At 42.2% G+C, this 15,061-nt stretch overlaps 1 protein-coding gene across 1 annotated transcript; it reads left to right on the forward strand.

The window, feature by feature from the left end:
- The first annotated feature begins 358 nt into the window (after positions 1-358).
- pcat2 (Lysophosphatidylcholine acyltransferase 2) lies at positions 359-11,692 on the forward strand. Its single transcript, NM_001173913.1, is given in 13 exon segments — positions 359-572; positions 1,067-1,209; positions 3,957-4,174; positions 5,202-5,314; positions 6,057-6,117; positions 7,367-7,460; positions 7,749-7,803; positions 8,017-8,099; positions 8,196-8,321; positions 8,584-8,737; positions 9,141-9,239; positions 9,553-9,694; positions 10,156-11,692. Coding segments are annotated over 13 exon segments (1,575 nt in total). The 5' UTR covers positions 359-461; the 3' UTR covers positions 10,332-11,692.
- The last annotated feature ends 3,369 nt before the right edge of the window (positions 11,693-15,061 follow it).

Raw genomic sequence — 15,061 nt, forward strand, 5'->3', positions numbered from 1 at the left:
GCCTTCGATGGCCTTTCTCAACAGCAAGGCTATGCTCACTGAGTCTGTACAGCATACATAGTCAAAGATTTCCTTAATTTTAGGTCAGTCAAAGTGGTCAGGTATTCTGCCACGGTGTACTCTGTTTAGGGTCAAATAGCATTCTAGTTAGCTCAGTTTATTTATTTTTTTGTAAATTCTATCCAGTGTGTCAAGTAATGATATTTGTGTTTTCACCCCACCACTGCTCACTGGGCAAAAGGTTACAATCCCACGTAAACCCAGTGCAGTAGGTGGGGCCTAAAAGTAGTCGGAGGCAGAGTGCCAGATCACTCGCTCTACCGTTGTTGTGAACGATGTTATCGCAACATTCGGAGAGCGAACAGGATTCTCAAGATTCGAATCGAGGAAGTGGGGTGATTGCAGAACTACTGTGCAATTCTAAAGCTTATTGACGCCATACCGCGACCCGAGCGAGAAGAATGACTCCCCGGAGAGTGTTCGCGCTACCCAGGCAGCAATCACTGTTTCTTCCGGCCGTCCTTAATCCTTTTGTGCAGGAGGTGAAATTGGCCAAGGCTGACATTATCAAAGTGAGTATAAATAGAGTGTAAATAAATCGATTAACTCATTAATTTATCGGTCACAGAACGGGGGTTGGTATTCAAACGTAAACAGTTCTACTCCACTAGTGTCCTCTAGCTCCTCGGCTGTGTGTGTGTGTGTGTGTCTGGTGGTGCGTGACTATAGCATACAGTACAGGTACATAGCTAATCTAAGCCGATGAAACCCTGACAATCCTTTTGTAATGCCTTGTTATTGTGTAACACAAACAATGGAGGCATTTGTGTACCCTCTAGAAATTCCTCCAACCATGTGAATTTCTAGAATGAAAAGTCTATAACGTGCATATTCCTTGGTCAATGGTTGCATCGTTGCGCATTATATGTTGGTTAGGACATGTGTGTTTTAAAATGGCTCTTTAAAGTCCCTCTTTCAGTGGCATGAAGTCGGTAACCTAAACAAGTTGTAGATCTCTAATAAACCTGGTGTGTGTGTGATGTGTTTCTTTTCTCTCTCTTTGCAGTGTGTATTCCGGGGAATCTTCCTGGTGCCTATCCGTGCCATCTTCCTGACTCTGGTTCTCATGGTAACATGGCCTGTTGCTGTCATAACAACATTCATGCACCCTCTCAAAGGAGCAGTGGCGCCCATGACTGGATGGAGACGGTAAATATACTGCAAAACACCATCCTGTGCCACTACTGACATACTGCCATTGGTCTGTATGTATAACTATATTTCAACTATGCATCCACTATGAGTACTTTAGTCATTAGTTCCAGAGGATGTATAGAGCATTGTTGTTTATGACTTAAGTAGTTAGGCCTCTGGGCAGTTCCATGGTAACAGAGTTTTGAGAAAAGAAAGAAGATAAGCTAGCTGGGGGTTTGGACAATACAGACAGCTTCAGCTACACAGAAGGAGCTGATGTAGGCTACATTCCTTAACAGCTTGACAGTTAGTTTTTTGTTGAGGGTGAACAAGAATTAAGCTAGTGTGAAATTACTTAGTTGTTACTCCTCCCTCCTTCCTGTGTTTCTCAATCCCACAGCTCTTGATGCATAGGGGCATTTCCTCATTAACAGAACTGCACAAACAGCACAAACCATCATTCTTTTACCAAATGTTGCATGTGCACTGTGTTTTTGTAACATTTTCTGTGGAAATAGTTCAAAGTAGTCATTGTGCATATAGTTGTATGGTTTGTTTAAAGTGAAAATATGTAAATGTTTGGGCGACGGACCAAATTCACATAGAAATATGAGTTATAGATCTATCATTCTACTTGAAAGCAAGTATAGGAATTTGTAGATCTGTTCTATGTGCACTATTTCTATGCTTTCCGTTAAGTTTTGTTTTTCCGTCTATTACTTTCGGTTTTGTACACCAGTTTCAAACAGCTGAAAAAACTATTATTTTGATTATGGAAACTATATGTCACAGCGGTTTCGACGGTACAATGATTGTCTACACTATACTAGCTTATTTTGTCATTTAAACTGAAATTAGGCTAACTATTATAGTTTTAGCAACCAGGAAATGGCGTAGAGATTCCTGCATAGTGCAACTTTAACTTTGCAGTCATTGTTTTTGTTTGACCTAGATTTTAAAGTGAAAAATCTGTCTCAGCATCACTCTGTTACCATGGAAATGCCCCTATACATCAAGAGCTGTGGGATTTTCACACATTGAGAAATGGAGGGAGGAGTAACAACTATGTAATTTCACACTAATTCTTGTTCATCCTCAACTAAACACGAACTGTAAAGCTGTTAAAACCTCTTAAGGATCCACCACTTTTTTTCAATTGTCGCCTAAAATTATATACCCAAGTCTAACTGCTTGTAGCTCAGGACCTGAAGCAAGGATATGCATATTCTTGATACCATTTGAAAGGAAACACTTTGAAGTTTGTAGAAATGTGAAATTAATGTAGGAGAATATAACACATTAGATATGGTAAAAGATAATACAAAGGGAAAAAACAAGCGTTTTTTTGTACCATCATCTTTGAAATGCAAGAGAAAGGCCATAATGTATTTTTCCAGCCCAGGCGCAATTTAGATTTTGTCCACTAGAAAAAAAACAAGCGTTTTGTACAAAGCAGTATATGTACAAAGTTTTAGACTGATCCATTGAACCATTGTATATCTGTTAAAAATATTGTATCAAGACTGCCCAAATGTGCCTAATTGGTTTATTAATACATTTTCAAGTTTATAATTGTGCACTCTCATACAATAGCTTGGTATTATTTCACTGTAATAGCTACTGTAAATTGGACAGTGCAGTTATATACAAGAATTTAAGCTTTGAAAGCTTAAATGCTAATCACCTCATGCTAATCACATTAACCGTCCCGTGGGGGGGGGGACACCGATCCTGTCGAGGTTTTAAGGAATGTAGCCTACATCAGCCCTTTCTGTGTATTTATTTATTTGTTTTTATTTAACCTTTATTTAACAAATCAAGTCAGCTAAGAGCAAATTGTTATTTAAAATGATGGCCAACCAAGAGGCAAAAGGCCTCCTGCAGGGACAGGGGCTGGGAAAAAAAAAAGTAAGACAAAACACACATCACGACAAGAGAGACACCACAACACTACATAAACAGACCTAAGACGACAACACAGCATGGCAGCAACACATGACAACGCAGCATGGTAGTAACACAACATGACAACAACACAATAGCGACGCAACACGACATGGTAGCAGCACAAACATGGTACAAACATTATTAGGCGCATAAAACAGCACAAGGGGCAAAAAGGTGGAGACAACAGTACATGATGCAAAGCAGCCACAAGTGTCAGTAAGTGTAAATAATTGAGTCTTTGAATGCAGAGATGGAGATAAAACTGTCCAGTTTGAGTGTAGCTGAAGCAGTCTTCATTAGATCTTGTCTGTATCGAAGTAAACACTCTTCTTTATTTATTTATTTCCTCAGAACGGAGGGGGTCCTAGAGATATGTTACCTGAGGCCTGATTCAACACATGATAAATAAACCAAATGTGTTCTTCTGTGACTCAAAAGCAGCCCACTTCCCTCTCTCTTTGATTGTATGTGTTGATATGACGTGACCACAGCTACATGCAGCTGCTGGTTGTTTATCGCCCGTGTTCAGGTCTCTTTTATTTGATAGTTGTCAACAATAACTAGCTGATGAACATGGAGCACCAACTTAGCTCATAACAACTTAGTACAGTACTACTGACCATCAAAAGGCTAAGTTGAGGTCCTGACAACACACAGATCTATGTTGACAGTAATATTGGTCCATTCAGATGTAGGCTATATGTATCCATGTTCAGTGTCTCTAAGTGAATATTCCTGACAGTATACAACTGTTAGTTTAATCTGTATAGTTTCATGCTACATGTCTGTTGATGTTTGACTCTCTGGTTCCCCAGGTTCATGTGTCGGCGTGTGATGGCGTTCCTGGGGAGGTCTTACTACTTCTTCATGGGCTTCAGGGTGGTGGTGAAGGGCCAGCAGGTGAGCAGTGCAGAGGCCCCCATTCTGGCTGTGGCCCCACACTCCACCTTCTTTGATGGCATTGTGTGCATCGTAGCAGGCCTGCCCTCCACTGTGTCCCGCACTGAGAACCTCGCCACTCCTATATTCGGCAGTGAGTGTTGTTTCTGTCTGGGTTTTTTTAGTAGAGGGTTAGGGTCAGGTTCTTTTTTTAGAGTGTGTGTTTGTGAGTGAGCGATCAGTGTGGGTGGGTCTGTCAACGATAAGTGTGGGTATTTATGCTGATTCTGTTTGCAGATTTAATTTCCGTTAGTGTTTATCTGATGTGTGTGTTTCCTCTCTCCAGGGTTTGTGCGGTGCCTCCAGCCTGTAATGGTGTGTTAGTGCTGAGCGATTAACTGACATTTTTAAACAACTAATTGACCAACAGCGGCTCAATTATTTCATTTCCATTTAGTTATTTTTTTCTTCTGTGAGCTCACTGCGTACATTGCACACATTCTCATACATTCTCTAGAGAGAAATCAGATCCAACCTGAACTGTGTGATGTAGTAGGGAGTTGTAGTTTCCAACAGGCCAATATTATTTGTAGTTTAGTGCATAAACCGTGGTAATTAACTACAACGACCATAATCTATTGCGCGTCTGCTTGTCCGGTCTGTGTTTCTTTTACGCCTGCAGCGGAAGACAGAAGAATGCGTGATCGGGAGGTGATATAGAGAGCAGATGATGCTTCGTGAGGCATCTCTAACTAAAAATACATAATCTTAGTGATTGGTATTCAGCAGTCATAAAGTATGCCTTATTTACTTTGAAGAACTACAAAATAGTGATTTTGTCAGACAGCATAGGTAGCAGCTCTATAGAGATGAGATGAAGACTTCAAATGAAATAATGAAGCCATCAAATAAAACAAATGTAATATACACAACTGAAATATTTTATTAAAGTAAAGTAATGTGAATAAATTATGGTTAATAAGTGATAAGCAGTAATGTGCAGTCACTACCATCATGGGACTTTTAATAATTGTTTTATTCTGTGTAACAGCATTCAACCCACATAATGCATAGTGCATTGAATCTTTCAAAAAATAATCATAATCGAAACACTAAAAAACACTAATTGCTCAGCACTAGTGTGTGAGTTTATCTGATGTGTGTTTCCTTTCTCCATCCAGGGTTTGTGCGGTGTCTCCAGCCGGTGCTGGTCTCCAGACAGGACCCAGACTCCCGTAAGAACACCATTATGGAGATAGACAGCAGAGCCAAGTCTGGAGGCCTCTGGCCACAGGTCTGTCGCATACACACACACACACCACACACACAGTCTTGAATAACTAACCTTGTGGGGACACACTATTCAGTCCCATTCAAAATCCTATTTTCCCTAACTCTAGCTCCTAACCCTCAACCTAATTCTAACCCTAACACTAATTCTGATCTTAACCCTAAACCCCCCATAAATACCATTTGATCTTATGGGGACTTCTGTTCCCCACAAGTATAGTTAAACACATCCACACATACACACAGTTATTTGACATTTTGTATCATAATTTATCATGTCTTGTCTAGCTTGTAGTCTGACAAGGAGCTTGTGAATGAAACATCACGCCTTTTCACACCAAGAATTTGCCTTGTAAACTTCCTCTCGTGTGACATATCCTTCAAACACAATTTCTGTTGCTACTTCTTTGTTATAGAAAGTCTGCTTCATTCAGCATAGAATGAAACACTGGACTAGATCCACCTACATTGTCAGTAGCCTAGTGGTTAGAGCGTTGGACTAGTAACCAAAAGGTTGCTGGATCGAATCCCCGAGCTGACAAGGTAAAAATCTGTCGTTCTGCCACTGAGCAAGGCAGTTAACCCACTGTTCCCTGGGCACCGGCGACGTGGATGTGGATTAAGGCAGCCCACCGCACCTCTCTAATTCAGAGGGGTTAGGTTAAATGCAGAAGACACATTTCAGTTGTACAGCTGACTAGGTATCTCTCTTTCCTAAAAGAAACATTTAGTTATTTATGTTCCAGATCCTGGTCTTCCCTGAGGGGACTTGTACAAATCGCTCATGTCTCATCACTTTCAAACAAGGTAGGTTGAACTTCACTACCATGTTTGTTTTTAAATAGATCAAGGGTATCAACTTATACCAAACAGTGTACCGTTGATAGGGTATGAAAATCATGTGGGACCCTACAATGTCCATGTTGTATTCCCATTTAACAGGCTGGTTGTCATTTGTTTATAGTGGAGACAGACAGCCTTCCAGACATTCTGCTGGGAGAGACACACAGTACCATCCACACTAGTGGTGTCATTTACTTAATGCAAATTCACTTGTAAACAAATAGCAGAGATAGGGCCATCATGTGGTTGCAGAATGGTGTTCATTTAGCTTCTTTCTGGGGTGCTTGTGTAGCCGGTGTGAAATGACTAGCTAGTTAGCTGTGCACGCTAGTAGAGTTTCAATCAGTGACTTCACCCGCTCTGAGACCTTGAAGTAGTTGTTTTCATTGCTCTGCAAGGGCTGTGGCTTTTGTGGAGCGGTAGGTAACGATGCTTCGAGGGTGACTGTTGTCGATGTGTGCAGAGGGTTCCTGGTTCAAGCCCAGGTTGGGGCGAGGAGCGGGACGGAAGTAATACTGTTACAACTGTTTTGACACAACACCTCTTCATTTACTCCCAGTATGCTACATGCTATGTGCCTCATTGTGTGGTCAGTCACCTGATGCACACACAATGGCCTTCTCCAGAGTGAAGAGGCCTGAGTGTATCCATTACTTCCTGAAACAGAACAGTAGCCATAGCGACATGGAATAGATTGCACGATGTGATAATGAACTTCAGAAGGAAATGAGTGACTGATTATCTTCACTCAATACAAATAACTAGGCTATTAGGATCTGAGTGAATTGTACAGTAGCAATTGCTACAGTTAAATCCTAAAGCTGTAAACCTGAGAATGCATCTAATAATCAATGCAAATAACAGCATACAAGACCATCAATTACACTCTATGGCATGTTACACTTTTTGCATAGACATTTGCACCTAACTGAATTACTTTGTTCTACTAAAGTGCCAATAGCCAAACCCACAGACCTAATACTAGTGGCTTCCTTACAGTACTGATTGGTATATTGATCAGGGTTAGATGAATCCAGCTTCTGGTCTTGTTATTGGTTGGACATGTACTCTGGGTAAATGAGTTGTCATCGGCTGCACTCTGTCCAATTAGTAGGCTGTCTGTGCTCCTGTGTTTGCACATATAGGTCGTGTGTGCTCATTAAGTTAGAATAGTAGTCAGTAGGGTCTCACTCTGTCCCTCTCTCCCCGTCAGGTGCCTTCGTCCCTGGGGTCCCGGTGCAGCCTGTGGTCATGAGGTATCCCAACAGACTGGACACTGTGACTTGGACTTGGCAAGGCTTCAGCTCGTAAGTCTGCAGTGCACTCAGTGGATTACAATCATCAGTGTTGCCTCAACGCTTCAACGCTACATTTCCCCTGTTGTTTTCTGTACAGTCTCTCAGATTGCAACTATGTTCCTGTAACTTCTCCTCATGGGCCATAGTTAGGCCTCAAACTCTGGGAATAGAGATTTTCACTGTTGAGCGATGAATTGTTTTTCAGTTTAGTAGGCTTACATTTCAATCTTGTTGTATGGGATTACCGTTATGCCCTTTGAATAGAGGTGATGATGATTCGTGGTGACGTTCTTTCAGGAAAACCCTGCTGCTTCTCACTCTGTCTCAGCTCTACACCAATGTAGAGATAGAGGTTAGTATTAACACACTACACAGGAATACTTACTTAGGCCAAGAGATAATGACTTCATAACACATTCATTAGCAGTACCTATGTGTTATGTATGGTTTATAAAGGTGTTATGTATGGCTTATGAATGGGTTATAAAGACATTATCTAGGTAGCCCCCCAGTTAGCCTGTACTTCCTGGTTAGTCCCTGTTTTGACCTTTGCCCTCTCCTCCAGTTTCTTCCTCCAGTTACCCCTACTGAGGAGGAAAAGAAAACACCTGTGCTGTTTGCCAGGACAGTACGAAATGTTATGGCCCAGTAAGTGTGTGTGTGAATGGTATTACAGCATTTAATAGTAGCTTCCTTATGTCTATTCTTACCCATCTCTTCAATGCTATCCCTATGTGTGTGCAGGGCCCTGGGTGTGCCAGTGACGGACCACACATATGAGGACTGTAGACTGATGATCTCGGCTGGGGAGCTCACCCTGCCCATGGAGGCTGGTCTAGTGGAGTTCACTAAGATCAGCCAAAAACTTGAGTAAGACTGGCTCCTCTGCCGCTCTAATACTGTGCTATTGCCACTGTGGCAACACACTATGTCCTGTTATGTACTGTTGTGTCACCCACTGGCAAACTCCACACTGAAGTAACACTGCCTTAGACAATACTGCTTTATTTGGCTAACTGCTACACCGGCAATTGGTAATAGTTGGACACACACACACAGACCTACACCCTCTTCCTCCCCTGAGTAAGTCCTTGTGTCCTGCCCTCCTCCTTTCCTCCCCGGTCCCCCTCAGCCTGAAGTGGGACAACGTGAAGAAGGAGCTGGAGGGCTTTGCAGCCGTGGCCTGCTCCTGTAAAGGAGGCCGCATCACCATCCAGGAGTTCGCCAGCTTCCTCAAGCTGCCCATCAGCCCCGCCCTGCAGGAGCTGTTTGCTCTCTTTGACAGGGTGAGAGCCAGTCACATCTAGTTCGGTTCAATCTCTCTTCGAGGCTTTCCTAGGTTGTGTTGGATTGGTGCAAGCTTGGCTGGAGGAAGTCTACACCATATTTCTTGCAACATTCCTTTGAAATCCACAAAGGGAAGTTGACGACTGCACTAATCTTTTAAAGCGTAGAGAATCAGACCACAGCTATTCTGTCTGTTCTCTCCAACCTGTGACTGGATGGGCTAAGTAACCGAGGATTTAGTATGCTGTCCCCCACTGCTTTGTTCATAGAGAGGGTAAACAAACTGTCTGAAGAAATAAAGGAAAAAACATACTGTATTTGAAGAGTATTGTAGTCCACTGAATGCAATGTGTAGTCTGGCTTTGTTAAGTGACACTTAGCTGTCACTCTGTCTCTCTCTAGGATGGAGGTGGCACCATTGACTTCAGAGAGTATGTCATCGGTGTAACCATCTTATGTCGGCCAGCTAACACTGAAGAGGTCCTCCGCACAGCTTTCCAGGTTCGGCCAATAAAAACCCTGCTTGTTGCGAATGTTGCCGTGTCACATTTAGCTGTCCAACACATGACATTGGGGTGTTGGTATGTAGCTGACGCAGACTGTCTGTGAGGTCTACCCGTGGTTTGGAAGCAATAGAGGAGCAATCAGTGGCTATGATAAAGTCAAATATGTGTGACAACTACTGTGTTTTGTAGTTGTCTGAGAGGAAAATGAAGTAGATTTGAAAGCCACATGGTCATAAGAGCAATCTCGATGTCAATAAGCAAGCCTATGTGTTGTCATTGCTTAACTAATTGTCTCCCTCTCCTCTCAGCTGTTTGACACTGACGAGGACCAAAGAATCACTCATGAAGAGTTCTCCTCCATGCTTCGCTCTGCTCTAGGCGTGTGTGACCTCAATGTCTCCAAACTCTTTAAGGAGATAGATACAGACAGCTCTGAATTCATCACTTTCTGTAAGTAGACCCTTGTGAAGGTCAAAGGTTATCTGAAGTGGAGGACTCCAGCATGAACTAAAGGAAGCTGACTGCTTGCCTTGACGGAACACCATAGAAAAGGCCAGGTTGAGCCTTGGATCTCTCCATTCTAGAAATATAGAAAGAGAGATACTATATGGATTTGAAAGTGGGATATTAATATTTGTTTCGTTTTTTTTTTTATCCTTTGTTTTTAATTGCCATGGGAAGTTAACATTACTTTCACCAAAAGTAGCCCATTTTAAACAACAACTTTGTTGAATTTTAGTTGAATTTTTATGATGTAACAGAATAGCTTCTTTAGTCACTGACAATTTGAATATCGTTCTGATTTGATCCTCTCTGAAACTGAATTCCAGGTATTGTGAGCATTGATAATATACCAGATATACTACTGTAAGTTCTGATTTGATCCTCTGTCTCTCCATTTCTCTCACCAGCCGAGTTCCAGGCATTTGCCCTGAACCACCCAGAGTATGCCAAGCTGTTCACCACCTATCTGGAGCTCCAGCGGTACCAGGCCCTCCAGGGGGTGGAGTCAGAACTCTCCTCCACCAATCACATCTGCTCTGAGGACAACCAGGAAGAGAGCATCTCTGACAAGAAGGACGACTAAGTCTGAGGCAGAGACTGTCGTTGTGTTCGAGAGCATTACCATACATTTTGCTCAGTAGCTGATCACGGACGGAGCAAACTGGCTGATCTACTGTTAATAATACGGTTATTTAAGATCCAAGGTGATTTGTTGATCAGTAAGTCTGTACTTGCTGACTGCAATGTTGTCGATCTAGATCATGTACAGAGACGGAGCTCTCAGTTGAATACACAGACAGATGGACTACTGAGTCTGATGAACCACAACAGTCTTTTCTATTGCACTGATTTTAGAGAGCTGGAACCTCATTTTGACAGCATAGCAAAGTATTGTGTTGACCACATAGGAAATAGGATGATGTATGTTTAAAATAATGTTGCTTTTTTGCAAAATAAATTATATATTTTTTGCTTAAATTCTTTCTATGATTTTTTAGTGCCTTAAAAAGATTTGTAAGCAAGGTTTGTGAGAGCTAGTGTTTGTGTTTATGTACAGATGGGGTGGAATCATAGACCTCCAAGTATATTTTTTCAGATCCTTGTTGATGTCAGTAATGTGGTCATAGGAAGGATGAGCAATATACGGATATCCACTTAATCCTAATGCTTTTAGGAAGTTGCTCATAGCAATGTTGAACTTTTTACCAATTCTTTTTGTAGATTCCCCTGCTGATTTTTGATTTAAGGCATCCCATTGTTTTGTCATAGTTTTGCCTCTTCAGATGAAAACTACCTAGTGCCAGCCCATAATGTATGTAAATGACCTGGATACCCTTCTGAGATGACTGTATCCTATACTCTTTAATGTGACTTCCTGTTCACCTCTGTTTTTTACAGAGTTTCTTTGAAGATAACTGGAAAGGCTGCCAAACATTGCTTTTGTATGAGTTGAAAGTCTTTAATGTATGACTGGATTGCAGAAAACGTCATTAATACATTTTTCTAATGATATCAACCCAATCTGGCAACCTTAGCAAAGGAGCAGTAATACAAGCTATAACGATACATGCTGCGCTTTACAGTTTTTCCACTGCTCAGGGACACACACTGTAAGTAGTGCTGCTGTATAATTAGCTAAAGGTTTTGCTTTGCATCTGTTTCTATTTGCATTTCCATTGAAGAATGATGTTGCTGAGGCAGCAGTGGATCCTTATGGCTTTAGCCAAACTAAAGCCCAAGCATCTAGTGAAAAATAAGGCAATTTGTGAGCAAAAAGGCAAGTGTGCCTAGTAATACAACAGTGTATTCCAGGGGGTATGTATGGTTTCAAGTTAACTAGTGTGCATTGTTATTTATTTAGCAGAGCGCGTTGTTGCAATTATGTTAATTTTTGTGAACACAGCAAACTTTCTTTTTTTGCAATAAAATCTAGTACAATTTTAACTCTTCGATGACTTGTATTTTATAGCTTTTAAACTTCTGTAATTAGTCTTTTTGCTTTCAACTTTCTTGTTCTAATTATGTGTATTCTCCCTGTTAGTGTACTGACTTGTGTGTATGTAAATGTATGGTTGTTTGACTCAGTTGATTCGAGCTTGGCATGAGAAACTCCAAGGTTGGGGGTTCAATTCCTGTAGGGATCACATACACATACTATACATGTGTGCACTCACTTTACTGTAAATCTCGTTGTATAAAAAGTGTCTGCTGGATGGCGTATATACTAAACAAAAATATAAACACAACATGCAACAATTGTAAAGATTTTACTGAGTTACAGTTCATATAAGGAAATCAGTCAATTGAAATAAATTCATTAGGCCCTAATCTGTGGATTTCACATGACTGAGCAGGGGTGCAGCCATGGGTGGGCCTGTGAGGGCATAGGTCCAGCCACTGGGGAGCCAGTGTTTTTTCCCCACAAAAGGGCTCTATTACAAACAGAAATACTCCAAAGCATCCCCAGTCCCCCACAGGCGAAGAAGCCAGGATTAGAGGTCCTGGGCTGGCGTGGTTACACGTGGTCTGCAGTGAGGCCGGTTGGACATACTACCAAATTATCTAAAACGACATTGGAGGCAGCCTTTGATAGAGAAATGAACATTCAATTCTCTGACAACAGCTCTGATGGACATTTCTGCAGTCAGCATGCCAAAAGAACTCTCCCTCAAAACTTGAGAATCTGTAGCGTTGTGTTATGTGACAAAACTACACATTTTAAAGTGGCCTTTTATTGTCCCCAGAACAAGGTGCACCTGTGTAATGATCATGCTCTTTAATCAGTTTATTGATATGCCACATCTGTCAGGTGGATGGATTATCTTGGCAAAGGAAAAAATGCTGAATAACAGGCATGTAAACAAATTTGTGCACAACATTTTAGAAAAATAAGCTTTTTGTGCATATGGAACATTCCTGGGATTTTTTTTATTTCAACTCATTAAACATGGGACCAACACTTTACATGTTGCGTTTATATTTTGGTTCAGTGGTTTATCTGCATGTTCTGTTCTGCAACCCACCACCAGGTGACAGCAGTCATCCACTTGACCAGCATCATCCCTCTCTCCAAGGGAAGAGGATAGGAGTTGAACAAGCCAATTGGAAGCTGGGGATGATTAAATTTCTTATTGTATGATGGCCGCGGGATGATTGTGGCTATAATTAAGATTCATGTCAGCAGAGGTGGTGCAGTGCACATCTACAAAATGCTTGCTTTTAGCTTTTGTTACTTGATTCTTACTTACAACATTTATTGTAAACTGGGAGACAAATACAACCTTTTAACCCCATGATGGAGATACTGATGTATGTATCACACAATGGCTGCGTTTACACAGGCAGCCCAGCTAATATTTCTTCACTAATTGTTATTTTGAGCAATCAGATCAGCACATGTATTTATTTATTTATTTCACTAGGCAAGTCAGTTAGGAACCAATTCTTATTTTACAATGACGGCCTTACCTGGCCAAACCCTCCCCTAATCCGGACGACACCGGCCAATTGTGTGCTCGCCTATGGGACTCCCGATAATGGCCGGTTGTGATACAGCCCGGGATAGAACCAGAGTCTGTAGTGACGCCTCTAGCACTGAGATGCAATGCCTTAGACCGCTGTGCCACTCGGGAGCCCAAAGGGGATCTGATGTGAAAAGATCTGATGTGATTGGTCAACAGATCAATTGGTAGAAAAAGTTATCTGAATTGGGCTGGCTGTGTAGACGCAGCCAAACTGGCCCAACATCTTTTCACTGCCATCTATTTACCAACATGCATTTTAGTTAACTATTTCAATTTCATTTTTACTAGTGTCCAGATTACCACAATATATATATATATATAATAGAGAGTTTTCTTTTAATTGTAAATTAATGTTTTGGCCTATTTCTTCACATTGTGCTGGATAGCTATGCTGTTGATACGGTTGATACCTTATTAATTGCTCTTCTTTTCCCACAGTCAGGGGCATTAGTTAGCTCCGTGTAGTTTGTTTTTTACTCTCTTCTTTCTGTGTAAATCTCTCAGTTGACTATGGACCAAAAAATACTTTCTGAAGATTTGTCCCTCAGAAAAGAAGGGGATTTAAATGAATGGGATTTAAACCTGTCACGCCCTGACCATAGAGAGCCCTTGGTTCTCTATGGTGTAGTAGGTCAGGGCGTGACTAGGGGGTGTTCTAGTATGACTAGGGGGTGTTCTAATATGGTTCCCAATTAGAGGCAGCTGTTTATCGTTGCCTCTGATTGGGGATCATATTTAGGTAGCCATTTCCCCACCTGTGTTTTGTGGGATATTGTTTGTGTTTGGTTGCCTGTGTGCACGTCATGACTTCACGTTTCGTTGTTTCTTTATGGTTTTGTTTGTTTCACAGAGATTCAAAATATGTGGAACTATACTCACGCTGCGTCTTGGTCTGCTCATTACGACGATCGTGACAAAACCTAACTGCAGAAGAAAATCTAATCGTTTGTGAAAGAAAAGTATAGCATTGATTACCATTCTCTAATATCTGGCCTAAGGAGGCTAAAGTCTATCCAATTACCTTCGGCTGCCACCATCGTTAGCTTGACGGGCCCTCTAGCCAGTCGGCCCCTATTGTCTGTCTTACTGAGATGCCAAACACAGGGACAATGGCTGCCATGCAGTGAGATGGTCCTAATTAGAGGCTGCTGGCTGGGTATGGGTATGGTAATACCTCCAATGTAAAACCTCTACTAGGGTAATACCTCTCCTCTCAACTAAAGCTGTTTTACCAATCTCTTCTGTGGGCTGTGGGACTTTTACATTTATTTATTTCACCTTTATTTAACCAGGTAGGCCAGTTGAGAACAAATTCTCATTTACAACTGCGACCTGGCCAAGATAAAGCAAAACATCCCAGCCCCCCGCAAGTGCCATGCTAGAATGGGCATCGAGCCAGGACGGGTTGTGCAGGCCGAGCGCTCTAGACCTCCAGTGCGTCTTCAGGACCCGGTCTATCCTGTGCCTGCGCCCAGAACCAGGCCTCCTGCATGTCTTCCCAGCCTGGTGAGTCCTGTGCCTGCGCCCAGAGCCAGGCCTCCTGCATGTCTTCCCAGCCTGGTGAGTCCTGTAACTGCGCCCAGAGCTAGGCCTCCTGCATGTCTCGCCAGCCTGGTGAGTCCTGTGCCTACGCCCAGAGCCAGGCCTCATGCATGTCTCCTCAGCCGGGGGAATCCTGTGCCTGCGCCCAGACCCAGGCCTCCTGCATGTCTCCCCAGCCTGGTGAGTCCTGTGCCTGCGCCCAGAGCCAGGCCTCCTGCATGTCTCCCCAGCCTGGTGAGTCCTGTGC

Source organism: Salmo salar, chromosome 26 (genome assembly GCF_965601325.2).
Source record: "Salmo salar chromosome 26, fSalSal1, whole genome shotgun sequence".
Classification (NCBI taxonomy): Eukaryota; Metazoa; Chordata; class Actinopteri; order Salmoniformes; family Salmonidae; genus Salmo; species Salmo salar.